The sequence below is a fragment of the Eumetopias jubatus genome, unplaced genomic scaffold, assembly GCF_037043125.1.
Source record: "Eumetopias jubatus isolate StellerSeaLion01/CBP00866 unplaced genomic scaffold, mEumJub1_p1.0 scaffold_5, whole genome shotgun sequence".
In the NCBI taxonomy this organism is placed as follows: domain Eukaryota; kingdom Metazoa; phylum Chordata; class Mammalia; order Carnivora; family Otariidae; genus Eumetopias; species Eumetopias jubatus.
The window spans coordinates 136,645,210-136,672,989 of record NW_028274811.1 but is presented as its reverse complement, the minus strand read 5'-3'; the positions used below and the strand labels follow the sequence as shown (position 1 = coordinate 136,672,989).

Here is a 27,780-nt window from a genome sequence, read left to right as displayed (position 1 = left end):
ATCCCTTCCATAACTTTTAAAACTACATATTGCATTGCATCAAATTCTTTGTTGTGCACAGTAGGCACAATCTACTCTTGACCTCTGTGATTCCATCTTGTTCCATTATCCCTAATACTTACCAAGCACCCTTAGCATTCATTTTCTATCAAAATCAAGATCTTGCATGAATCAGGCCCTTTGCATGTGCTTTTCTACTTTGTAGAACTGCCTCTTCTTCACACTAATGAACTTTCTAAAGGATTCACTCTGCTTGGGTATTATCCATTTCAATACTGCATTAGTTTTTAATTACACAGATTCCAGTTTGCTTAATAATTAGCATATAGAAGTACTCAAAAATACAAGTTGAATAAACAAATAAAAATTTTGCTAGTTTTGTTATAAATTCCAATGATTAGAACAGGGTCTCTGGACTCACAAAGCTTTCATTCTCCATGATTTGTATAAATAGCTTTCTACAAAGCTAGATGGAATAAACACCATATAAAAAGCATACTACTATGGAAGTAGAGGTGGAGAAGAAATTAAAGGTACTATTAAGATAAAACATGATTTCAAAAGCATATTAAAAACAGGCTTGGGTAATCTCTGCTAATAAATTAAGCCATAAATATAGGAGGTTAAATACAACAAAGGTTTAACTCACACTGAGTTGGCAATGTTGTCTGGGGCATTGTAGAAAGAATTCTCCATGCAGTAACTCAAACTGGAAACTATTTTGGCTCTGCCCTCTTATCACATGCTTTTCAGGTTAACTGATGCAGGGGAAGAAATATGTGAAAAATCACTGGACAGTTCTGAAGTGTATCACTCCCATGGTAGCTCATTGGCCAGAAGTAGTCATGTGATCTGTATCATGCGCTACAGTCACCCATGATCTGTATAGGTTCCAAATGGTCTGGGGAGGTAATTTTTGAGTATTGGGGAGAGGCAAATTTATTAACTAAATGGAGGGTTAATGGTGATTAAGATTTTTGTGAATGAAAATATAATGTTACTATCTTCAAAACTACATTATGCAGTGGCTATCATACAGAAGATAATTACCCATTTTTTTCCTTACATAATACATTATAGTGTTTTGTCCCTTTTTCTTCCAGATTACATCACCTAATATATCACAATAATCCTTTAGGTCTGCAGTATAAAACTGCTTATGCCTCTTTGGCTCCACTTTAGATAAAAAATAGCAGACAATAATCTTCAATTTAAGAAATTATTAGCATTTTCTCACTTTAAAGGACACAGAACACTTTTTAAAAATCTAGTGAAAATAAAACTACTCATCTTCAACAATATAACTTTAAAACTCCATTGTGTATACAAGCATATTTAAATTAGGACACAGAAAGTCCGAATGCATGCACTGCCTTGTGCTACCTTATATTATTCTAGATGGAGTTTTTTGAAAATTTTATTAGATATTTATATCAATTATTTTATGTTGTCATAAAAATCCAGCTGAACAATGGAAAGAAGCATGTATATACTGAGTAAATACTTTTCAACAATTCTGCCAATTTAATTGATTCTGAATCAAAAACCAAACAAACAAATAACCCATTGACCTAGCTATGAAGACTGAGGATAACACAGAAACAAACAAAAGAAACACCACCACGAAAGACCTGACTAATCACACATATATAAAAAGAAGAAGAAAAATAATTACCATCAATTTTAAGATTTTCATTTCTTTGAATTTGGAATTCTCAGAATCTAGAATTTACAGAATTAGTAACACATGGCTAACCTTGGCTAACAGAGAATACAAATTTCTTAACCCAGGGAATTTTCTTTCTGGATTCTATATTAATGGATAAATCTCATGGAAAGATGGATAAACATAAACAACATATATTATAGATGTAAATGTTACATATATTTATATCTATATTATAGTATATTTTATACTATATAAAAAGTATATCTTACAATTACTGACATGGAACGTGGGAGAATTTTCTACAACCTAAGGAAATGAAAGAATGGTGTTACTACAGCATGTGCCCCTTGACTCTTATTGTATGTTGAGCACAAAGGATTCAATTTTGAGAATGGTGATCCTGTTCCTTGCCTACCAGGACCCAGGATCTCAAGAAAGAGAGCAATGTATAAAGAGGAAGAACTTTCAGTGCAGAGTGCTGAGAGTAGAAGTTAAAGGTGCAATAGGGCATACAGGACAGCTGTGTAGACTTGCCATCATAGGTCAGAAGAGAACAAACAATAATCAGGAAAATGGGGACAGTTTCTCCAAAGTCTTTCTATTACTAAAATAAGTATTTTTACCGCATGCTGACAGGCTATATAAATATCTTATTTAAAAAAAAAAAAACACACACACACACACAAAAGTTCAAGGCTTAGACTATTATTTTACATTTTCAATGACAAAAGAGTTATAATTTTATAATGAGTATAAATGTAGAAATTTTTGAAATGTATTTTTTGCCAAATGCACTGGGATACCTAAATTCTGTAAGTGAAAAGGTAGCTGTAATTTATGTCCTCCAGGAAATTTTCTCACGATGTGGTCTCAGCATTATAAGGGTGAAATAGGCAAGTTGGAAGCAAGTCTCTTGTTCCAAATGTGTTTTCACCACAGTTGTTTAGAATCATGTTTGAATTCTTTCACAGTAACTGCCCTGCCCATGGTTTTCTATTATCTCAATTTTGTCAGAATCAATAAAGTCTTTAAATCTTCTTCCAAAATGCTGTAGAACAGGGTTATTCATAGAGGGGCATTTATATGATATCTCTTATTTCTCTGTCAATTTTAGAACGATGACTTCTCTATAAACACCAATTTGGATCTGCCCTGAATAGAAATATCTACTATAATGTTGCTGGTTATCTAAAAAAAAAAAAAAAAAAAAAAATGCCTCTGTAAGAATTCTAATTCAATAATAATAATTATTATTATCATTATGGCAATTAGAATACTAATATTATTCCAGTATCATTAAGTATAACAATTCCCCTGAAGGCAAGAATAACAGGGATGGATATTGAAACCTGAGGATGAAGGAAGAGGGAAACTACTTGGATTCAGATAGTTAATAAAGTGGCAAGAACAACTCTCACCTTCCCACTCAGTATGACAGCCAGTTGGGCCCATGTTGAGTTCCTTCTCATAGAGCTCTGACATCCCCTTTGCAGCACTTACTGCAGTTTGTAATTATAAATACATGTGATGCTTTCATTAATAACAGTGTCTTTCCTAGCTCCTATCAATGGAGCATGAATGATTTCTACCTGTCTGGCACATTGTAAATCCTCAATATACATTTAAGTAAAGTTGTTGAGTGGAATATTAGAAAATGATTTCAGTAATAGACTTCTGATTATTTCTCTGGAGTGAAAATGACTCTTCATTGTTGTAAGGTAAAATCATGTGTCATGTGGTGCATGTCCAAGTGCCTGTGGAAGGAAAGAATTTACCACAGTAGGACACCTGCAGACACATGACCTAAAGTAGAGATCCCATGACAAGGTTAAGATTCCTGTTCTTTCTGGCTTTACACTACAGCAAAGACATTAATTTATAAAAGATATTTTCTAGTCTTTTTTTATGTAGAAAGAACATTATTCACCGTCTGGCTAAGATAAAGTAAGCCTTCCAGAAAATCAAACTTTCATAGTTAGAAAGATATTTTACTTTGGAGGAGGTGTTCAGGAAAAAAAAAATAAGTCAATTGTCAATTTTCCAAATAAGCAACAAAAATGGGTTGTGAAGGATAAAAACAAATTATTAAAGTTATATTGGAGTATAGAATGTCACTCTTGATAGAGGTAACTTTAATAATCTAAAACTTCTCAGTATTCTAAATAGGCAAATGATACCAGGCAGTTCATATACATTTCCAATATCCGCTCATGTATAATTATTCATGAGGATTCCAGTATCAGGTTAGACAGCATCCTGACTGCTAAAAAGTTAGGCTTCATTCTCTATGTTTTGGGAACACTGGAATGGAATGGGAAATTGGAATGACTTGGAGTTGCAGTGTTTTCCCCTGTGGCACAGAAAGACCTAGTCAAGTGGCAAGATAAAGTAGAAAGACCATGTTATTAGTCATCAGCAGATCAAGGGGAAAGATCCAATTTATATAAATTATTAGAAGCATTAACCTTGAGTAGATAGGTTAATTTTTCTGGCCTTAGCCATATTGTATGACATAATATGACCTGCCTTACCAACATCAAATCTTACAGAGAGCAGTAATGAGCATAAAGCATGCTAACATGCTGTGAAAACTGTAAAGACCTACATAATATTTATTGCTTTATTATTTAATACAATGAGAACAGCAAATGTAATAAGGCTAAAATGTATCTAAAAACTCAATTACCAACACAAAATCAGAAGATTAGATAATCAATCATTAGGCATTCTAGATCTGACCTCAATTTAGAATTGAATATTGATGGGAAATAAATTTTTTTTTTTACATAAAAAGAATTACTTCTTTTTTTTTCTATTTACAACACAAACCACACACACACACACACACACACACACACACACACACACACACACACACACACACACAGTACCCGGAAAAATATTCTTTTAAAAATCTGGTCTTGATTTAACGTTATGGAAAACTAAAACCTTTCCAAAACTGTAAAGGGAAACTTGACCACTGTCACAACTCTTCAGTATATTTATGATAGCTGTTAAGCAATACGAATACCAGTTGCCAGAACTCATTAGGATTATATGAGAATCGCCTTTTGAATCCACAGAAATTCATTGATTGATTCTGAGCATCTACCACTCCTATCAATTAAGGTTAAACGAGAAACAACTACCTACTCTTGGATAGAGTCAGCCGGCATTGACATATAAGGACCATTACCTGGCTTCTATTACACATTCGTGGGGGGAAAAAAAGTACCTTAGATGGTATGATTGGTGCACTGAACTAATAATGGAAATGCTTTTTCCTTTGGCTTACTGTTTATCAATTGATGCATGTGCTCTTACAGGAGGAAAATATCAATTTTTTGAGCCTTGGCTTACTACTCCACACTGCACCTACTGCTTATAGTGATTGAATGCTTCGATTTGAATGCATGTAATGTGTGGAAGATGAAAGCAGTGGGTAAGTGCATATTGGTGTATCCAGGGACTATAGGCAGAAATGTTGGACAATAACAGGTTTCATTTCTAATATGGTGTGAAAATGACCAGATGATGAGTTGATCCAAGAAGGAACCTTGTCAAAATCAGGAAATGGAGCCCATTTCAGAAAGTCATTTAGTGGGAAAATATTTTCTCTAATGAACAGTCATTCACAGAAAGACAGAGAGCTAGAGTTCTGTTTGGCTTAGCTTAGAGTTTTTTTTTTTTTCCAAGAGATATTTTGGAATAATTACTGTATGCAGATTTTTAGAGCTATGACATTGTTAATGAGCCTTATGCATACAGGGCATTTTTCTTTGTCATCTGGAAGGAAAAAAATATATATATATTACTAGCCTTTAGGGGCTGTAAAATTTAATCAAGTTTTAATTGATGTTTTAAGTCCCTATAAAATTTCCCTTAATCAAGATTTCACATGAAAATTTTTTAATAATAGATTTTTGTAAACTAGTATCTCTCAGCCAAAGACATCAAAGGACAGCTTTGAGATAACTCTGTCTGGATTTAATAAAGTTATATTTCCCAAACTAAGATGATTATATTTTTGATTACTTAGGATATGAGTATTGATTTTGGAGAGTATGGTTCTCACCTGTAATTTTTGTGGACGAACTCTACAACAGAACTGAGAGAATTGAGAGCATAAAAAGACCTTACTTTGGGAAGTAGGATCAGCACAAGTATATCATATACTAGCACAGACATAAAATATGAAAATGCCTGGAAAATCAAAACCCAGTACTATATGCATGCTCCCTTCTAAAGAAGCCCACATTCGAATCACTGGAATTTTTTACTATACCTGACATGGTAAAAGGGATTTTGCAGATATGATTAAATTATTTTGAGATGGGGAGATTATCCTAGATTATCAGAGTGGGCTCAGTGTAATCACAAGGTTTCTTAAGAGAGTCAAAGAAGGAGATCTGACTATGAAACTGTAGAATCAGAATAATATAACCCGAGAAAGAACTTTCAGGCTACTGGTGGCTTTGAAGATGGAAGACGGCATCCATAAGCTAAGGAATGCAGGCAGTCCCTAAAAGCTGGAAAACAGAAGGGAAACAGATGCTCCCCAGTGCCTCCAGATGACATGAAGTTCTTCTAGTACCTTGATTGAGACTCAGGTCAGACTTCTGACTTAATGAAACTATAAAATATTCAGCTTGCACTATTTTAAGCCACTAAATTTATGGTATTATTTTACAGCCACCCCAGGAAACAAATACACTCAGAGAATCCACTGGTATTAGAAAGCAGTCTTGCCAATGTCAATATAACAGAATGCCAAAACAGAACCACGAAATTATAAACAATATTGAGAAAACTACTGGCTGTTTACTTGTTTGAATAGTGTAGCTATTCTGACTACATTGATAATCAAACCAACAATCTGAACAATTATGAAAACAAATGGTCATTTGAATGGTTTGACAAGTTTTATAGATAAGTACATTATCTATTCAATAAAAATGTTTATTTGACAGCCTCCTGGCAATTTAGCAATAGTCAATCCAAAGTAACCAAGCAATAAAGCAGTTCCAATAAGGCGGCAAGAGCTCTGAACCCCAAATCCAAAGATTTCTATCCTCATCTTAATTGATGTTTACTAGCTTTATAAACTTGGGAAGGTCATTTAACTTCCTTAGCTGGGTTTTTTTGTTTGCTTGTTTTTGTTTTTGTTTAATCTGTCATGGGGCTATATTACCCTAAAGAATCAAAAGTCAAAATATGCATGAAAAGGGCATGGTGCAGCGGCACATGTTTGAAAGATACTAACCACCATAGTGTCAGACAGTTTCCCACAAAATCTGATTTACAAAATTATCTGCATTCAAAGAAAATTATTCCTTATGATTCACTCTTTTACTGTTTCTTTTATTTTGGGAGGTAGAAAAGTGCTTTCACCTTGGAAATATCTTCCAAAAATTGGAGAACATCTCCTCATTTTTCTCACACTTATTCAAGACAGTGCTAGCAAGCCACTTGTATAAATGTTGAAATCCCACTTGCTCAGATGCCAAAGCAAAGAAGAGATGATATTTGAGAGTGTCTTTAGGAACAGCTGCTCACGGCAGCCCCTTCTTAACTTTTGGCTGGCATCTCCCCCAACAACCTTAAGCCTAAATCCGGAAAATATATACTACTCAGGCACAGTCCACAGATTTTTCTGCTCAGTGGTGTCCAACATTTCAGCAACTTGATCCAAGTTTGTATGTCTATATATTACATGCAAGTATCAATGGAAGTTTGAAAGTTGAGTTCTTACACTCTTTGCCCCAGCTATTCACCAAACATTTATGTCTTTGTGCCAAGAACTCAGTCAGGTAAAAGAGATTCAATGCTGAATCTCTGCCATTTGCAGATATTTGTGTCTACTACAGTTTTTAACTGCCCCCTCTGTGCTGTTGATTTCCAAATGCGTATCTCTAAGTCTGACCAAACTCCAAAGTCCAATTAATACACTGAACTTCTAATGAGTCATCATCTCCAACCCAACTTCTCTAAAATTATTCTCATCATCTCATTCATATTTTAACAACTCAATATCCTTCTAGCATTTTCTTTTTACTGATGACAGGATAAATGTGTATGAATGCCTGAATGCCTCTGAGCTATAACTAGTATGATAAAAAATGTTGTAGCATGTAATGGATATTTTGTTTTAGAGTTCATCCATTTCATCCTCATTCCTCTGAGAGACTTCAAATTTGCCTCTCTCTATAAATATCATTCTGGGGAGCGTTGCTAGTTGGGGTGCCCTTGTTTTCAGGGGTAATCATATGGCATAGGGTAGATAAATTATTGCACCCCATTCTCCCTGGACATACATTGGCCATGCACCGGGTATGAGAGAGAACCTAGATCTGGCAAGGAAGGCATCTCTTTCCTCTTTCATCATAAGGCTGTAAAGATAAATATATGATGAACCGACTGTGTTTATTGTTTTCAATTTGTAGAGACACAAGATTTAACAGAATGAAGTTATATATTATAAAAACAATACAAAACAACACAAAACCAGGACAAGCAGAGGCGAAGCCTCAAAAAGAAGTCAAGAGATTACTGATGATCATGGTTTGGGCACAACAAACTCCTCTTTTGGGAGGGATTTGAGTTACATACTGGACAGTTGACACTAAAAAGGTGCTAATACATATGAAGATTATGATGGTGCTACTGTAATAGGAAATGTGTTTTTAGTTTAAAAGTTTGTCATGGGTGCCTGGGTGGCTAGGTCAGTTAAGCGTTTGCCTTCGGTTAAGGCAGGGTCCTGGGATGGAGCCCCACATCGGGCTCCCTGCTCAGCTGGAAGCCTCCTTCTCCCTCTCCCTCTGCTGCTCTCCCTCTCTCTGTCAAATAAAAAAGTAAAATCTTTAAAAAAATAAATAAAATAAAATCTAGTCATAATTTTTCTTGGTAAAGGAGTTATCTATTCATCAGAGAGAACAACAAAGCCAAAGAGGGAAAACACTGAATGCCTAAGATACGGAATTGAAGGAGTAGGAGGTAGGGAGGGATGGAAGAAGAAATGGAGGGAGGGAGGGAGAGAAAGAGAGGGGGAGACAGGAAGAAATAGAAGGAAGATATAAGAGTAGAATGAAGGAAAGAGAGTATGCACATATTACCATATGAAGCATTTAGGTTAACATGGCAAAGAGCTAGGCCAAATTTTGCAGAGCATAAGAAACAAACAAATAAAATAAAAAGCCGTTATAGAAAGTATTGATAAAAGTTTCAGAACCACTTTCAGGCAGAATTGGTAGGAAGATTCTGCAAATACAAGTAAGGAGCATGAAAAAAGGAAATGCCAACCCAGCATAGAACTGTGGTACCAGTCGTCTATGCAACAATGAAAATCTGCATATCTAAGAGAAAGATAAATCTATTAATATTCTAAACAGAAACTGAAATACTTTTCCATTATTTATGAGTTATACATCATGAAGTATACAATTTATAGTTTGTTGCTTTTATTTATGCTTGAATTAACTCTATAGTAATTTGCATATAATTCTCATTACAGAGTATAGATTCAATCATTGTCAATAAATTCTGTTGGTTTAGTAAATTTATGAATTAAATATCTCTGGCTGGTATTGATATATACATATGCTGAGGATTAGTGGCCCATATCTATTACCCACACAAGCCTGGGGCCCAGAATTTAGGAACTCCTGCAAAATGATTTTTTAAAAATTATTTCTATTGATTGAGCTTTATTTCATTGCACCACTACACACCAAATCATGTCACCCAGTAGTAATTCTGAGTTCTTCCTCCTTCTTCCTTGCCCAAGTTCAGCTCCCTCACAGGTTGATTTAAATACTGAGTTCCTATTACCAAAAATTAAGGTCAGTTATTACCTATATATAAAGCTACCCTGGGTTTTGTATAACCTCTCCCTCCTAAGTTACCTTCCTATCTCCCTTGTCCACCTCACCACTGTATTGGAATTAACCACTCATTTCTGTAACCACTCACATCTGTAACCTAGGTTTGTATAATAATTTTCAACATTTAGTATTGTGCTTAAATAATTTCAAATAACGTTTGAGTGTGAACCCCTTATGGTATGTCCAACACACAACCTGACATACAGTACAGGTTGACACATATTTGCTTAGATAAATTACACAAATTTAGTAATTTACTGACTAGTGGTGTTACGATTTTCTAATAGAAAGATTGAGTTGAACTTTCTATTGTACATCTCAGCAGTTAAACACTCCTCAACAAACATTACATGCATTTTCTACTTTCTATATTAGTTCATCTGCTATCCAATTATCACCCTTTTAAGCTGCACACACCTGGAATTAACTTGGTATTGGATTACTGTGACAATTGCAAACTCTTTTCCATAGTGCATTATGAGCAACTGAGGAAATTACAGTCTGTTCTCAATACTTTGTTTCCTGTGGAGAATTTCTGAAAAAGATGATGATTTGGAAACTAAAATTCCCTGTTGAGAGTTCAACCATCAAACCAAAAATATTGTGAGATCCTCAGTCTGCCCCATTTGCACTGATCTTAAAATTAACATGTAAGAGACAATTTTATCACCATTGTTCTTACTGAACTCTACAGCAAAGTTTCTCAAAGTATGATTATCGTAGACATCTAAATCTGATTCATGAGGGTTTCTTGTTAAAAATGTAGATGCCCATAGCCTAACCCAAGACCTGCTCATGCTGTGTCAGGCAGGAATCGGAGAGACTGCTTTTCTTGTTCTTGTAACAGTTACTCCACATAATGGTGATAAACCCTACATGACTCCTGCTTTAGGTAAAGAGGAGATCAAATAAAATCTGACAGCTATTGAGCAGAGACATGAATGACTCCTCCTGAAGATTGATCCACCTGAAGAGAGTCCCTCCCATTGTCCCTCTCATGGTATTATTTGAACTTTCTAACTCTGAGCTTCTTACATGGGATACACTTAATAATTAAGCCTGTAGTTACTATTTTTTTTTTTACCATGACAAAGTCAATTCAAGGAGAAACTCACCTAGATTCTAAGCAATAATCTTTTAAAAATAAAGAAAAAACTTATTGAGTTCCATTTTTAATGAAATATAGTATTTTTTGTTCTATAAATAATTATCCAATATCACTACACATAGTATACTATAAAGAATATACAATTGGGAAGACATAGATGATTCTATGTCAACTTTCTGGTCGTTGTTGTTGTGAAATAGACCAAATCAACATGGCTAATTTCAAAAAGGCAGGGGGTTTATCCCTGGCTACTCTATTCCACTTAAAGAGCAGTGTACCTTGGCTACCTACATCATTTCTCTGTGTTGTTTTGTCATCTCTGTAATAATAATACACATGTGACGAGGTATAAATTATTACAGTAAAAGAGCTTCTAATCTTTTCCTCTCTTACCCTACAGAGATAATGCGGGTCTGGATCACTTCACTCATTTCTCTTCCTTTGATCTTTATGTTTGACCTTGAAGCAGGAAACCATTTCTTGGGTATTTGTGATGCCTAATCAGACAAAAAGACGGTGAGAGGAAATAGTGGACGAGAACAAGAGCTGGAAAACATTTCTCAGAGATTGGGAAGAGTGTGGTTTGAAAAGAGCTATTTTGAGCAAAGCACATAGACGATTTTAGAGAGAAACTTGTAAGAGTTTTAAAAGAATACTTTAGGGGCTTCTGTGTTTCGTTAATTGTTTCCAAGAACAGAAAGTAAAGGATTTGAATACTATGAAATTTCTCTTATCACATCGAATATTTTCTTTTAACTGCAATTCTGCCCTGGGATTTAAACACGTGGGTCACAGCTTCATACATTTCATAACCTTGTGGTTAAAAAACTTGTGAGGAGTCAAGGAAGTGATGCGTGAAGCATCCTCAGCACTTCACCCTGCACATACAAGTAAAAATCAACACTTCCATCTATTAAATTTTATTTTTCTTTGATTTTCTTCATCTGCCATCATCTGGTTTAAAGTATATTTCTGCTACATCATTCCCACATATCCTCACAACAATGAAGGAATAGGAGTCTTGTTTTATTTTACAATTCATTGGTTTCACTTCAATAAACATAACCGGCAACCGAAAACTCTGTGTGATTATCTTGTGTTTCAACCAGTGTTTGTGAATATTTTCTTGGGAATTGTTCACCTATGACAGCCCACCCTGCCTGCCCCTGGTCTTCCTTCCATTCACAAAGACATATAACCAGTTGTGTAGAGGGGCAGACCTGAAATTTAATTTTGACTTTGTGTGTGTGTGTGTGTGTGTGTGTGTGTGTGTGTGTGTGTGTACAGACATTGAAGCAATATTTTTGCTTGCCTGTTTCACCACGTTGCTTTCTAAGGAGACAAGAAAATAACAAATTTTACTGATTTTGTTTTGATTTGCAAGATTCGTTTTTCCTTAACAACTAATAAATTGTATTCAAAACTTGTTTTGACAAATGGTATATATGTTTGGTGTTTTCCACATCACTTTCCTTGTCAAGCTTTGTGGAATCTTTAATAAACATTTATTACACTTGTTAAATTTATCTCAAATTTGTTGGAGCATGAGAATTAGTTTTTAAGGACTCTATCACATAAATAAGCAAAAAATAAAAATAAAAATAGCAAATTAACAACATAAGTTCCAACCAGGGGACAATTCAAAACAGAGCTCAAAACCTCTTAGAAATGTATCATTATATATTTTGCCATATAAAATTTACATAGCAAAATGTTTTATGCTTGCATCATTTTAAAATAGATATTTGAAGGTTTTCTTATCTCTAATACATTTATTTATTTAATGATTATATTTTTAGTTTGTTTTTCATTCAAGAAATATGAGAATCTCTCTTATTTAAAAAAAAAATCATCCCAGATAAATGAAGAAGGACATCTGAAGTACCACTCTGCCTTTCTGATTCATCTAGAAAAAACGAGTGGTGCCTTATAAGGCTTGCTCCAAAGCTCTTCATTTCTACTGAAACATAAACTCCCTTGGATGTTCTTTATCCAATAATTGAGTAATTGTGATGTCCTTCTTCGGGGACTGAATTAACATATGTCTTAAGTTACAGCCCATTGAACAGCATCTCTTTATCTCCTTGAAAGTGACATCAGGAGAATGAATAATATGTGTGATGCTATGTGCCTTCCCAGAGCTTTTCACCAAAAGCCTTGTTTCATTTGTGAGCTTGCTTTACTCTCTGTTAACACGCTTTATGTGTCAGAAAGCATTTTAAGCACTGTCAAACGTCAAATGTTTAACAGGCAGGCACACCTCCCCTCTACCACAGTGACTACTATTCTGGCTTCATAGTCAGGGAGACCTACTTTTGGACCCCAGTTCTCCAATTTTATGTTACCTGTGACAAATGACTGAACTTCACTTCTACTTTCTTATTCTTAATATGCAGAAAACAACAGTACTCCCCTCTTGGGTGTACAGAGAGAATTGATGATGAATAACTCCTGAATACTTTCCACATAGAAATTAGAAAATATTAAACGATAGTGCAATTCTTGTTAATATTATATCTCACCTCTGGCATTGACTCTGTTATCACATACCTCACAAGTTCTCAAATGTATCCCATTCTTTTCATTCCTAAGCCTTGAACTAAAGCCATAGTCTCCAATGCCTATGTTCTTATCTTTTTTCTTTAAATATTTATTTGTTTTATTTTAGATAGATAAAACATGAGCAGGAGAGGGAGAGAGAATCTCAAGCAGACTCTGTGCTGAGTGCAGAGCCCTACACGAGGCTCAGCCCCAGGACCATGTGATCACAACCTGAGCTGAAACCAAATATGGGTCGCTCAACCACTGCGCCACCCAGGCACTCCAGTCCCTGACTCTTTAACACCAAAATTATTATTTTATAGCTGGTAAGAATAACCTTCCACTGCTATAGAAAATTACCTTGTGTCATTTCTCAGAAGCTGGAGTAGTTTCCAAGAGTATCAGGGTAATCAAATTGGGCTAGAACTTGGACGACTAAAACTTGTTATTTTAAAAATCCTTGTCCTTTACTTGGTCCTGCTCATCTATCATAATGTAGTTTTTGCAAAAACGATCCACCTTGATCAAGGACACTTTATTTAGTCTTCCTTTGTACTTTACCTCAGAGCTCTAATATAGGTCTCTTGCACTAAACCCCAGAAATCCTACTTTTTCAAAAAACTTTTCCAGAATTGCCATCTCCATTCTATTATCTCATATTCCACCTTCATTGACTCAAATTCTATAAAAGTTGGAGATAATTCATAGAGCTGGAGGAGCATGCAAACTTATAGTTAAATTATCTCCCACCATAATATTAGTAGGTAACTGGCAGAGTTTTGATTTTCATATACTTTAGCTAGAAAATTTTCAACTAGAAACTTTCAAATTAGTTTCTGCTTTCCCAGAAGAAGACTAGGATTGACCTTTAGACCAAACTTTTTCTTAGTTCTAGAAAGAACAAATAGCATGGTGTACTTCAGTTATGCAGATATGCAGGTTAGAACTTCACTGATGTGAGTGCAAAGTTTGCTAACAAGACATTTTGGTTTGGCAGGGTTTGCCCAAGTCTTAGCCAATAATGACTGTTAAAATTAGATTGAACTTTTCTTCTAGTTACCTATTTCATCTGAAAGTTCATAAAAAAGAAAAAAAAACAATAATTTTCTGGCAGTAATGTGGAGGCTATTAATATGATTAAGTAAGTCCAGGGTCTGAAGAGTCCTTGATCAAGGCCAAATGGTCATAAGAATAAAGGTGCCCCTAAGGGAAAAATCACCATAATGATCAGGAAAATTCTGTGTCAAAACCAATAGTAGGGACAATGATATTATTTTAGGCCTAGAATGCAGCCGATTCTAGACACTCTGCCAATCAACTGCAATGGGCATGCCCCGGGCAAAATAGCTGTGTGTATGCGTGTGATTTAGTAGAGCCATAACAATGTGGTCAGAGCCTTTGAGGTCCAGGCAGTTTTCTAAATGATGTACACACTAAGGTAGCCATATAATTTGTCATCCAACAAGAATACTTTTGAAAGTAAAAATGGGTGCTATTAATAATTTTACTCTGACATCAGGCATAACCCTAAACCCAAGTGGATTATTGCTTTGCATCATGTGGAGAAACCCTGGCCTTAGAGAGTCAGCAGAGACTTGTTTTGCAAGGCCAGTTCGTCCTGGGATGAAGACAGTGTTGCTGCCTGACCATCACTCCTTGCAGAAGCAGCTGCATGGGATACTGACTCATGACATGTGCAAGTCACATGGAAAGGACTAGAAACCCCAGTCAATTGGTACATGGAGACTTGTTTTCTTATAATCTCAAAACAGCAAGTAAGAATCATCAGATTTTGTAGGTCTGGATTTTTGAAACCTGGTACTTAAGGGGAGCATACTGAAACCTTTAATTTTCACTCCTGACAATATTCACTCAGTTCTAGCTCACATTTTACTCATCTAAAATTCTCACAATCCCAGCTCTTATCCATTTATCTATATCTTCTTTGTTCTTCAAAATTCTCACCCAGGAAGCATCATGTATTGAGAGCATACATAATTATTTTTTCCATAAACAATTATTTTACTTAATTGAACTGGAATATTTCCCTACTCAGTTACATAATTATTAATTTAATAGCTACTCTTGATCATTGTTTGATCCAAAAAATTTCACTCAGTAGTATGTATTCATAGCCATTAATAAAGACATCACCTTGGAAATACAAATAAGACTATCCTTCAAAACAGATTGAATAAAAAAATTTGATAATTATTCCTTAAATATATTCAATGCCCCATATAATAACTAAAGTTTGATACTTAACCAAAGATTGTATGTTACAGAACAATCTAATCAGTGGAGGCAAAAACTAGAAATATTCTTGACAAATTAATGAGTGCATGTTTGCACATATTGATAAAAGTATATGTCATAACTAATACTTCTAAACTTTTCATTTAAACATTGGCATTCTAAAATATGCAATCTAGATCTCTTCCATGAAATGCACAATTTAAAATTTGCATAAAATTACTATGCTGGACACCCGAAAGCTTGCACAAACACTCTGTGTGTTTCCAGTCAAGTGAATGCAGTGGCACTACATGAAGGCAACTGTAGCTTTAAGGAAAGCATTCACAGTTCTAATTTGTAGACAGTTGTGAAACAAAGAAAAAATGTTCTCAAGGGCCTGCCTGGCTCAGTCTGTGGAGCATGAGACTCTTGATCTCAGGGTTGTGAGTTCAAGCCCCATGTTGGGCATAGAAATTAAAAGTTTTTTTTTTCATAATCATGTAGTGGATAATAAAAATATTTTAAATATTTCCCTATTTGATGCTCAAAATATTTTAATCAAAGAAAAAATTACTGGAGGGTTGGTTTTGAATCATTTCTTATTATCTGGCTTTATTTTCAAAGTACACTTTCCTTGTCTATTAACTTATTATTATTATTATTGTTATTGACTAATTAATTGATTTTGCTTTTTAAAGCTACAATACTTGTCCTTTGGGGATGGCCTCAAAAGTTAAAACAGTAACTGACATGGTCAATACAACTGTAACTCCATCCTTCCATACTAACAATTCCTTGTTTAGTGTCGAAGTCTACTCAACAGAAAGTTGTATTTAGAGCCTTTTATATAATACCATTGTCCTCTTTTAATGCCCAGCACTTTGAAAACAACATTATGAATTACAATCTCAAATCCTTTATAATAAATGGCATAAAATGCCATAACATCCTATAAATCTCTGGTCATTTCAAAATTCAGTAGCACTGAATACTTTGTCAAATACAGAGAAATTTAATTCTATATAACTCTCCACTTTTTACATTAATAAATCAGTTTGTAATGGAAAAAGTTATTCAGACATTTTAATCAAGGAGTGAGACTATCAGTATAATTATGAGGCTATCTCCCAAACAATTATTCATACCAACAGCTGAAAAATAAGTTATCTCCTATCATCTAGATAAGAAGAATACATAGGTACACTGCAAAGGTTATACTTACTGAGAAGATAGTTAATTTGTCAGATTAACATCACTAAGAGCCTGAATTAGACTTGAGTTTGACCCTCTGTTATATTTAAAATTCTAAGTCCATATTCAGAATGAAAGAGAATACATGCTCTGAGAGGAATGATTTTTTTTTTTTTAAGTTGCTTGAAAAAAAGAGAGGGAGAAAGAGAAGAAGCCATCATTTGACTACTGGAAAAGCAATTCAGTTAGCTTGCCTAAATTTTTTAAATTGTTTCTAATTTTACTATGTCACCACATTGCATGGTGTCACCTTAGTAAGGCAATGCCCTGTAAGCATTGGGAGACACTTCATCGTATCTCACAGGTCTTGCACAGAAAGCACTAAATGTCCTTTTTTTCAAGACTATATTTTCAAGAAAGTATATACAGCAAATAACTTTGAAAAGATGAGATAGGGTGTCTTCTTCCAAAGTAAAGGACAGACATGCTTACTGCCCAGTAAAACATAGGTAATGTCTCCCTCCCAAACAAAGGGCAGGCATTATCAGGCTTCCTCTCGATAAATGCAACCGGCTGAATGTGCTGGCATCCATCTGGGTCTCTTTTTGCCCATATGATACATGGGGCAATGGGAACTGAGTCAATTATGCAGATGCTCATGCTGCTTGCTGTGCTGGGAGAAATAATGTCCATTTTCTCTGACCCAGTCATCTCAAGTTTTCTTCTAACACCCATGAAACTGTGGGAGACTAACAGTTCTTTTTTTTTTTAAGATAGTATTTATTTACTTATCAGAGAGAAGGAGCATAAGCAGGAGGAACGGCAGACAGAGGGAGAAGCAGGCTCCCTGCTGAGCAAGGAGCCCAATGAGGGGCTCGATCCCAGGACCCTGGGATCATGACCTGAGGCGAAGGCAGACACTTAACCAACTGAGCCACCCAGGCATCTCAAGGCTAACAGTTCTTGATGGTTGACATAAAACAATAACAAGAAACAACAGCATGCTTTAATGAGTGTGAGTATGCATTAAAGGTCTACTCTAAAGTTTTGCACTGATATTAGCTCTATAGAAAATCTCCCTTATGCAATCTCTATGGGAAATTCAGGAGCAGAAAAGATATGCTTTTATCATAGTAATTTCATATGTTATTTATATTGACTAAATGTCAGTAGAAATGAATTATGTGGTAGCCCATGAATAATGAAATATATAGAGATGGTATTTTTATGACAGTGGTTTCTCCTTTTTCAGAGTTAAGAAAGAGGAATGATTCTCACATACATATATATTATATTAAAAGTGTACCAAAATAATCCATTTATATTTCAAGCATATGTTTGGGTGACATAACTGTGACATATATTCACAAAGTCACTCTTGATAGAAGAGGAGAACATTAAATTCGAAATCTTTATTATTTAGATCACTCTGCAGTCTCTTTTTCTGTTAGCCTGTTCATATGGGTGGCCTTTCCAGGTACTTCTCCAATCATTACATTGGGTCGTAGGTCTTATCACCTGATACAGTATACAAGTTGTAGGAGTTCATCAATGTTAGCCACAGAGAGCCCTGTTTTCAAAGAATCCAACTAGTATTTTATAGGAAAAAAATGCCTAAACATATGTGCACATATACACACATGCACACACAATTAACTGTATTGTAAAGTTTGCAACAAATGCATTTAAGGTCTTTCTGATGAAAATATAATCTGGGTATGTGATGTAACACTATATTATTAGTCATATGAATGGACACACATGTGCTTAAGTAGTTTCATGTGGATCATTATTAAAAGACCCAGAATTAGAATCAAATTCTCCTAACTCTTTATCCTAGCTTTTAAGTAACTGTTATCAGGCAACATCCACATATAATACAAAGACATGGTTTGAAGAAACAGAAGGATGAAAAGATAATTAGAGGGAAGGTGGAAAGACAGCAGCAGGAGTAGGAGGAGAAGAAAGGAAAAAGAAAGAAAAAAGGAGAAAAAACAATAAAAGTAAGTCTCACGAACCATGAGAGATGATGGACTCTGAAAAACAAACTGAGGGTTCTAGAGGGGAGGAGGGTAGGGGGATGGGTTAGTCTGGTGATGGGTATTGAGGAGGGCACGTTCTGCATGAAGCACTGGGTGTTATGCACAAACAATGAATCATGGAACACTGCATCAAAAACTAATGATGTAATATATGGTGATTAACATAACAATAAAAAATTAAAAAAATAAAGTAAGTCTCAAATCTTCATGCTGTCCATGCTATTTTTGAAATACTGTTTTTAGGGATTCATATATTGATTTAAAGATAGCTGTGCCATAAAGGTTTATTGTTTCATATATTGGTTTATATATATTTTTTATATTTATTTATATTGGTCAAAGGTTTATTTATTCATATATTGATTTAAAGATATTATGAATAACTAGTATGCTAGAAGCAAGAAATAAATTGTAAAGGAGAGAGAAGAACGGACATACAATGGGCATTAACTGTTTGATAAGAACTTTAGTATATTGTGTTATTTATTTGTTCAGATTCCATGTCCATTTTCCTCTTAAATGTATAGCTATCTAATCATATCCAAGATGACTATTTCAAACACAGCTTCAGTTTTTGAGAGAAACTATGAAACTAGAGATATGTTTAAGAACCAAGGTGGGCAATAAAATATCAGGTTTACCTAAAAAGGCTTTAAAAAAGAGCGAGAGTAGCTCCTTCTGTTTTTTTTTTTTGCTACAGAAAGAGCACATAGCTAATGATGCTTTGATTAGCATCAAAGTTAAGCCATTTGACAGCAGAATGGATTAGGAAAAAGATCTTGATTTAGAGTACTTGAATACATTGCAAGATTCTCAGGTAAGTAAGTGAGGCCAGAGTCAAGAGGATGCATTCGATTTTGTATAAAGATTGGGTTGATATTATGAACACTGACTCTCAAATGAACAAGAATTACTCTGATATCAAAAGCTCAAATTTTAGGAGTAAATTGCACCATGAAAATGGGTTTTTCAAAAAGCTACATGACAAAACAAAACAAACAAACAAATAAAAGAACTACATGACTCATGAGCCAGATAGATAATAGATAAAATGTCAAGCCAAGAAAATGCATTTTAAAAGTGTTAGTATAACTCTGTAATATAATTTACATTTTTATGTAAAGGGTTATATACATGAATCAAAATATCATCCTAGTATTGTGTTAGCTTACTTTATTTTTAAATATTTTATTAGTTTAGAAGAAATTCTGGATAGGCAAATTATTTTTACAATGCCATTAGATCTATTTTAATTAATAGTTAATAAACTATCATGCTCTCTCTTCTTTCTTTTTTCTTCTTATTATTTATTTTACTAATCCCAAACCAAATTCTACATATAATTACAAAAAAATAAAAAGAAAAGAAAAGAAATTCTATTGTCATTGCCTTGACTTATATCTGCAATTCTTCCCTGAATCACTAGCTTGTTGGCCTGCCCTGCAGATTTTGGACTTGAATCTCCACAATCATGGGGGAGCAATTCTTTAAAATAAAATTCTCTCTCTCTTTGACTCTCCATACATACATATACATATACATGCATACCCAGTTTCTTTTGTTTATCTGGAGAACCCTAACAGGATGCCAATCAGATCAAACCAGGCACATAAATAGGGCATAGATCAATGTCTTTCAACTATACTTTTGAAATCTATTGGCTGTACACATTCCTTTCATCTTTCTTTAAGGTCTAAAGAAAATCTTTAAATCATTTTGACAAAGGTCGCCTCTGGCTCATTGACAAAACCAGAAGAGGCTTTTTCAGTCATTATTTAATTTGACCCATGAATTTCATTTGTTACACCCAAAACATTCAGTTTATTTTCCACTGCACTATTTAATATTTGTGTTTTGCTTCTCAGTAAATAGATGTATCTAAGTCTACTTCACTCGCTTTTCAGTTAAAAGTCAGGGTTCACATACCTTCTCTGCAATTTTTCCTGGAGTGTGTTACCCAATTGTGTGATTTTGACTACCACCTGTATACCATTTACTCCTGTATCTGTATCTCTAACATAGGCTTGTTTTGTGAACTCTAGATTAACATATGTAAATATCTATGAGATACTTCACCTGGGTACATCTAAGGAGGGCTGCCAGGGTGGCTCAGTCGGTTAAGTGGCTGGCTCTTGATTTCGGCTCAGGTCATGATTGCGGGACCCCGGGAGTGAACCTTGCATTGGGCTCCTTGCTCAGTGGGGAGTCTTCTTGAGGGTTCTCTCTCTCTCCCTCTCCTTCTGCCCCTCCCCCTGCTCTCTTCCTCTCTCAAATAAATAAATCTTTAAAAAAATAAAATAAAAGTAACTATGGATGCATAATGTCTGACAGTGATCATTTTGTTTCTTACTCTAGTCCCAGACCTATACTGGATACCAGGAAAACAAAGTCAGAAATCTGAGTCACTTAATTTACTACTCCCAATCCTACATTCTCTACATGCTATTATCCACTAATGTTTTGTCTCATCCTTTATATTCCCATTACTCAAAGACCTTGAAATATTTTATAATATGTCTACCTTTCAAATTTTCATCTCTAATATCCCATTCTCTTCATTACTTCCTGGACAAGCCTACCGTAACCCTCTCCTATATGTTTTCCCTATCTCCATGCCTGTCCCCCACCTCCAATGAGTATTTTAAATGGCACTCTGAGTGCTCATTCTACAACTGCAACTCTGTCCATGTGAATCCTCAACCAAGACATCTTTGTGGATCGTGACACCTTTAAGAAAAAATAATACTGTAATATATAACATGTATTGAATATTTGAAAGTTGCTAAGAGAGTAAATTTTTTCTTTAAGTTTTATTTACTGGGGTGCCTCGGTGGCTCAGTCGGTTAAGTGTCTGCCTTCAGCTCAGGTCATGATCCCAGGGTTCTGGGATCAAGCCCCACATCAGGCTCCCTGCTTGGTAGAGAGTCGGCTTCTCCCTCTCGCTCTGCAGGTCCCCCTGCTTGCACAGTCTTGCTCTCTCTCTCTGTCTGTCTCTCTCTCTCTCTCTATCAAATAAATAAATAAATAAAATCTTAAAAAAAATCTTATTTACTTATTTTAGAGCGAGAAAGAACGAGCATGGGGAGGAGAAGAAGGAGAAGAGAGAGAGAAAATTCCCAGCAGACTGCACTAAGCACAGAGCCCGATGTAGGGCTCCAGCCTAGGACACTGAGATCATGACCTGAGCCGAAACCAAGAGTCAGACACTTAATCAACTGAGCCACCCAAATGCCCCTAAGAGAGTAAATCTTGAAAGTCCTAACTATAAGAAAAAAATTTGTAATGATGTATGGTGACAGATGTTAATTAGACTTATTGTGGTGATTATCTTGTAATATACACAAATATTGAATCACTATATTGAACACCTGAAACTAATATAATATGTCAAGTATACCTCAATTTATAAATAAATAAATAAATAAATAAATAAATAAATAAAATAATACTGATCTTGGTATCAGAATTGAGCCTTGCTAATACTTTCTGTATTTACCTACCCTAAACAGTTGGCTTCACATTCTCTGACTATATTGAAATATGGTTATTTAAGCCTCACCTTGAATTTTCAAGCCTCAGTACTTATAAAACTTTCCCTCAGACTCTCTCTTCTGAGAAAAATGGACTCATCTTTCAGGATGCATCTCAGGTGCTCCCTCATCTGTGAAGGCTTTCTTAAACTGCTCCATCTTCTGGACATAGTCAAAGACTTGACTTTGTCTCCACAATCCCTAATAGGATCTCCATTACAGTACTTTCAACAGAGTATTGAAATGATTGTTAGCACTTAATATCCTTGTAAGATAACAAACTGTGGTATTTTCTGGTGTAATGGGGCTAAACTCTGTAACTTAAAACCCTAGTTTCAGCATGTACTGCCTGTTGGGTCCTGGGAGAGTTACCTGATTCTTCTGTGTCTCAGTTTTCTGGTATGTGAAATGGGACTACTAGAAATCTTCTTCATAGTGCTGTTTTGAAGATTACATAATTTTATGAATGCAAAGCAATTAAAACGGTGCCCAAAGTAAGCACTAAGTAAAGCTTACCAGTTATAATTGTAATCTAGAGACCTTCATAATGAAATTGATCCCTACCAGGCTTAACACTTTCGCAAATTGTAATGCACTCAATAAAAAAAAATATACATATGTTGAATGAACAGATGCTTCCAGAATTAGGGTTTATATATGTTTCATTTTTTAATCTTCTTGCCATTTTAAACAATTTTTTTTAAAATGCAGGATACTGCATTTATTTTTTTTTAATATTTTATTTATTTATTTGACATAGAGAGAGAGAGAGACAGAGTGAGCACAAGCAGGGGGAGTGGCAGGCAGAGGCAGAGGGAGAAGCAGACTCCCCACAGAGAAGGGGGAGCCCGATGCGGGACTCGATCCCAGGACTCCGGGATCATGACCTGAGCCGAAGGCAGTGGCTTAACCAACTGAGCCACCCAGGCACCCCATTTTAAACAATTTAAATTTAAGAATTACTGCTAAGAAAGATCATCCAAAATGATAACTCAATTTCCTAAATTATTCTTTGAGGATAATTGGGCAGAATTTTCTTGATGCACACTTTGAGGCTATGATATAATGTAGTACTGCCCAGACGTAGGCACCCAGTTATATATGTTGGTGAAAGTATCCAGCTTACTCTGCGAGTATGTGTTGTGTACATTGTGTGTGTGTGTGTGTGTGTGTGTGTGTATCTTTAATAATATGAAGTTTTTTTGTTTTGTTTTGTTTTGTTTTTGTTTTTAGTGGGAACTATGAGCAACTGATAGCATCTGAATTAAAATTTTTGCTGATCAAATTAATTTCTGTATTACTATGCATTTTACACTTATCCAAGTATTGTCGTAAATCCAAAATGTCTATTTGAGGGAATTATTGGCTTTATCTCTGGACACTCTTATGATTTCTTTGTATATAAAATAAAGTAATATTCATTATAAGCAATGCCACAGTGTGGTTTTTCTTGCAAGAATGTCAACATTGACATCTAAGCGATCTAGATCCTGACTACACATTCCCACATGTATAAATTCTTTTAGATTTGCAGCTAGGGACATAGAATTTTCTTCTCAATAAGTGGAACTGTCAGTAATAAGAACTGTACAAATTAATGTTTCCCATAGATGCTGGTGCTGTAATAAACCATAAAATTAAATTTGAGGCTCAATTATAGTAGTTTAGTTTTATTTTACTAACCCACTGCGTATTTAACTAATCCACTATGAACGCTATGCTTTGCACTTTTTCAGTTTTCTTCTTCCTTAGCCTTCAATTCTATATTATTTATAATATTTTATTTTTCTGCAAACTGTCTCAATGCCTTTCTAAAAAGAGCAGAAGCATAAATATATTTCTATATGTTTACACACATACATACAATGGCTTGAATTGGTCCCGATGTTATCATATTATTATTCCCACATCTAGACGCATCAAGACAAACTTAATTAAACTTTAGTTAGTTTCCATGTGGAGAGGAAACCATGGCTACTATTGTTTCGTTTGCATTAGGAACATGTATTGTGGGAGAGCCACAGGCTTTCATCACACGTTACAAATGTGTGACTGAAAATAATGTCGTTTTCATTTAATAATAGATCTTACATCTACTCCTTTAAAATCTACATATAAATACTAATTCATCTTTGAAATGAATTGGATGAATTCTATTCTACAGTAGTAATTACAACGGTATGATTCCAGAGTATCAAACAAAATCTGGATATGCAATTCCTAGGTGAAATGCTACTCTAAGATAGAATAAAAGTCAGTTTCATTAATTTTTCAACAATCTTCTCACTTCAGATTCAGGCAACTAAAGGCTATGAATCTGCTTCAATCAAAACCAGAGAGAATACTTTCTCATTATACACTTGCCAGGAACCTCAATGTGATGTCTAGTTTCCATCATAAGCAGAGCTAAGAATATTAATACCCATGAGGCAGAATTTCAGAGCTGTGTTACCCATCCATTTGTCTTACATTTCAAAACTTGATCCCTATATCACATTAACTCATAAAAAACAAGTGTACCATAACAACATGAAATTATCTCACCATAAAGATTATATTTCATGATTATGTAGGGGAATCATATAAGCAAAAGCAATGTACACTGACATCGGGATTTCCATGTTTTAGAGTGCTTTCCTCAAAATTTTCTGAGACCCATCTTTTTTCCAGGTCTATTTGTGGGCAGCAATGCCATCTGGTGTGTTGCCATGGGCTGCACTGTATCCATTTCTCCCCTTGAAGGCACTCTCTGACTTTCTACTTAATTTTGGCTTTATCAGATACCCTGGGGAGCTCCAGGACTAATACCTATGGAGTTGTCCCAGAGCCCCATGACCAGGCCCTAATTCCTAGTAGGCGGTCTGTCAAGGAGATTGCCTCTCTTAATGATATTGTGTATTTTTTTACAAAATCACTAAAAATTGGACTGCCAGAATGGTACACAAAGACTGACTTGGCATGACTCAAATTTTATATAGAGATAGATATCCCACAGAAAACAAATGCCTGGGGCCCCATATACCTCAGGGAAACCTTGGCCATGTGTTCATTTTTAACAAAGGTTCTATTTAAAGACCTTTTCCACTCTATTATTCAATAGTTTTTAAACACATTTCTAAAAGGTAAATTCTAAAAATATAGTGCAAATAATTTAAATCTTGAATGGATTTGCTTCCTTTGACCTACCATTGGAATCATAAGACTCGTCATACTCTCATTAATTTAGGCTTCCAGAGAGCTCTGAGGACATTAATGTGCAATAAATACAATCTTCTAGATCAGCTTCCTAGGACTCCTCATACTATAGTTTCCTATTTCTCTCTTTGGATTTATTCTAAACTCTCTTCAAGCATGTATTTTTGTTTTGTTTTGTTTTCAAGCATATATGTTTTTATTAAAACCATGGCAAAATCTTTTAGAAGATTTAAAAACAGTTAACTAGCAAAATAAAATATTCATTTTTTTCTGGGAAAATAATAATTTGGTGGCAATGATAAATTATATCCATTCTATACACGGGTCAAAAATTTTATGTAAGGAAAATAGCAGTAAAGCATAAATGTGCTGAAATGAAGAGTTACCATCAATTATTTTTTGAAAAAATTTAAATTTCAATAAACTTAAAATAAGATTTAAAATTGACATGCTGTGTTGAAGATTGAGGTGTATGTACTTGGGTTTTAACACTTATTATTTTTGCCATAAATAGCTTCATAAATAGCTTGCAAAACATATAATAAATAAATAATTTATAAAGTATAAGCAAGCCACATCAAATATTTCAAAACCACATTTCAAATGGTATGTCATGTTCTTAAGGGGCAGGGAAAGGAAGACATCCTGGTCATTCAAGGATATCAACAGCAGTTGAGAATTTTTATGCCTGGGGATTTTTTCTCTGTCTTCTTGGTAAACAGTTCCAGAATGTCTGTGAGCAATAATGTGCTATAACGTTTTTAATGACACTTAATATTTTAACTTTTTGTCTTTAGCAAATAATGTTAAAATTAAAAGAAAGAATAGGAACAAAATATATATTAATTTCATTAAAATAAACCAGGGAAATTTGAGGTAAAGAGTGATTAAATGATGTTCCAAAGCTTAACCGGGCCACTGAGTCAGGAAGAGAAACCAGGTCTCTCGGATTTCAATCCCAGTGTTCTAGTCACTGGTTTGTTCAACTCCTGTGCAAAACATCCATACACAATACAAAATGCATAATCCCCCTTGCTATCAAGTGGTTGTCAAAAGAAACGCCATTACCTTTCCCACATACTGAGGCTCGGAGCCCATGTATTCCTCCAGCACAAAAAATTGATTCCATACCCAGCCACGTTTAACTCGTTGGAAATGTGATCGGCGCCCTGGCAGGTGGATAACATTTTCTGTTGGTTCTGTGGCTAAAGTCTGTTGTGGCTGTGGTTGAAGGGGTATTAGGAGACCTCCATCAAACAGGACCCAGAGAAGCAGGGATAAACAGTTCCTTGTAAGCATTGGCAAAGGCTTTCCAACAGCAGAGTAATAAAAACTCCAGCACTTAATGTAGAATTGTGGAATCCAGGTTTGAGGTGTCTGTGGCCTCCACCACTTAACGTTGTGTTTTATTGCAGAAATGAAAATGCAGGCATTAATCCTTTTGATGAAAAGGCTTCTGCTGTATTACATTCCATCTAAAGGGACCTATAAAACAGATTAACAAAGATACATTAAATTGACAGAATGAGTTGATGGTAGTCATCAAAACTCTCATTGTGTCTGCCAACATTTAAAGAAATAAAAAGGAAAGCCTGGAAAAGACTTGCATTGCTAAATGGTCACTGCTATGCACCCGGCAAACTTGGATAAACTAAGTTTTCTACAGACTTGAGAAAAGCTTTAGTTACGATGAAGCCAAAGGTGTATCATAAACAGAAGCAATTTTTTCTTCAATTTAATAATCATTTTAAGGATAAAACACAGATCACTATTTTTAACGTGAACTAGGTTAGAGGAGGGTTTCACAGTGTGACCCTTTGACATTTGGGGTTGAATAGTTGTTACTGGGGAGCTATTCTGTGCATTTGACTTTTAGCCACATTTCTTTCCTCTGTTCAATAAGTGACAGTACCATCCTCCCCTCCCAATTGTGACAATCAAAAATTTCTCCAGGCATTGCCAAATATCTCCTGGAAGAAGCAAAATAAGCCAAGATTGAGAATCACACATTTAGAGAAAAAGAAAAAAAAATAAGCAGAAAAAAAACCCCAAAACAAAAAAAAAAAACCCTCTCTCTCTCTCTGTCAAATAAATAAATACAATCTTTAAAAAAATTTAAAACAAATAAAAAACAAATACACAAATGAGACCAAATTTACCAATGCTGTGGGAAAAAAAAAACAAACAACAAAAAAAAACCAAACAGACAGACTATCCCTGATGGCAAACCCTAAGTTAGCAAAAGCCAGGTTTAAGTGACAATTGCACTGAGAACTAAAGGAACAAGAACAGCCCATCCTCTGTGAGCAGGCACGGGAAGCATGTGGCTTGAGCCAGCACAGTTTTGTGCATTTGGCACATCAGGGCTTGATGCCTACAGCCTAAAATT

The 27,780-nt window shown here is 35.0% G+C and overlaps 1 protein-coding gene across 2 annotated transcripts in view; it reads right to left on the bottom strand.

Moving 5' to 3' along the window:
• Positions 1-26,690, bottom strand: part of CDH12 (cadherin 12) — a 251,940-nt gene extending 225,250 nt beyond the window's left edge. For both annotated transcript variants that reach the window (XM_028098030.2, XM_028098031.2), the window contains exon 1: positions 26,460-26,690. In XM_028098030.2, the coding sequence (XP_027953831.1) occupies positions 26,460-26,690 (231 nt within the window). The remainder of the gene's footprint in view (positions 1-26,459) is intronic.
• Between the last annotated feature and the right edge of the window lie 1,090 nt (positions 26,691-27,780).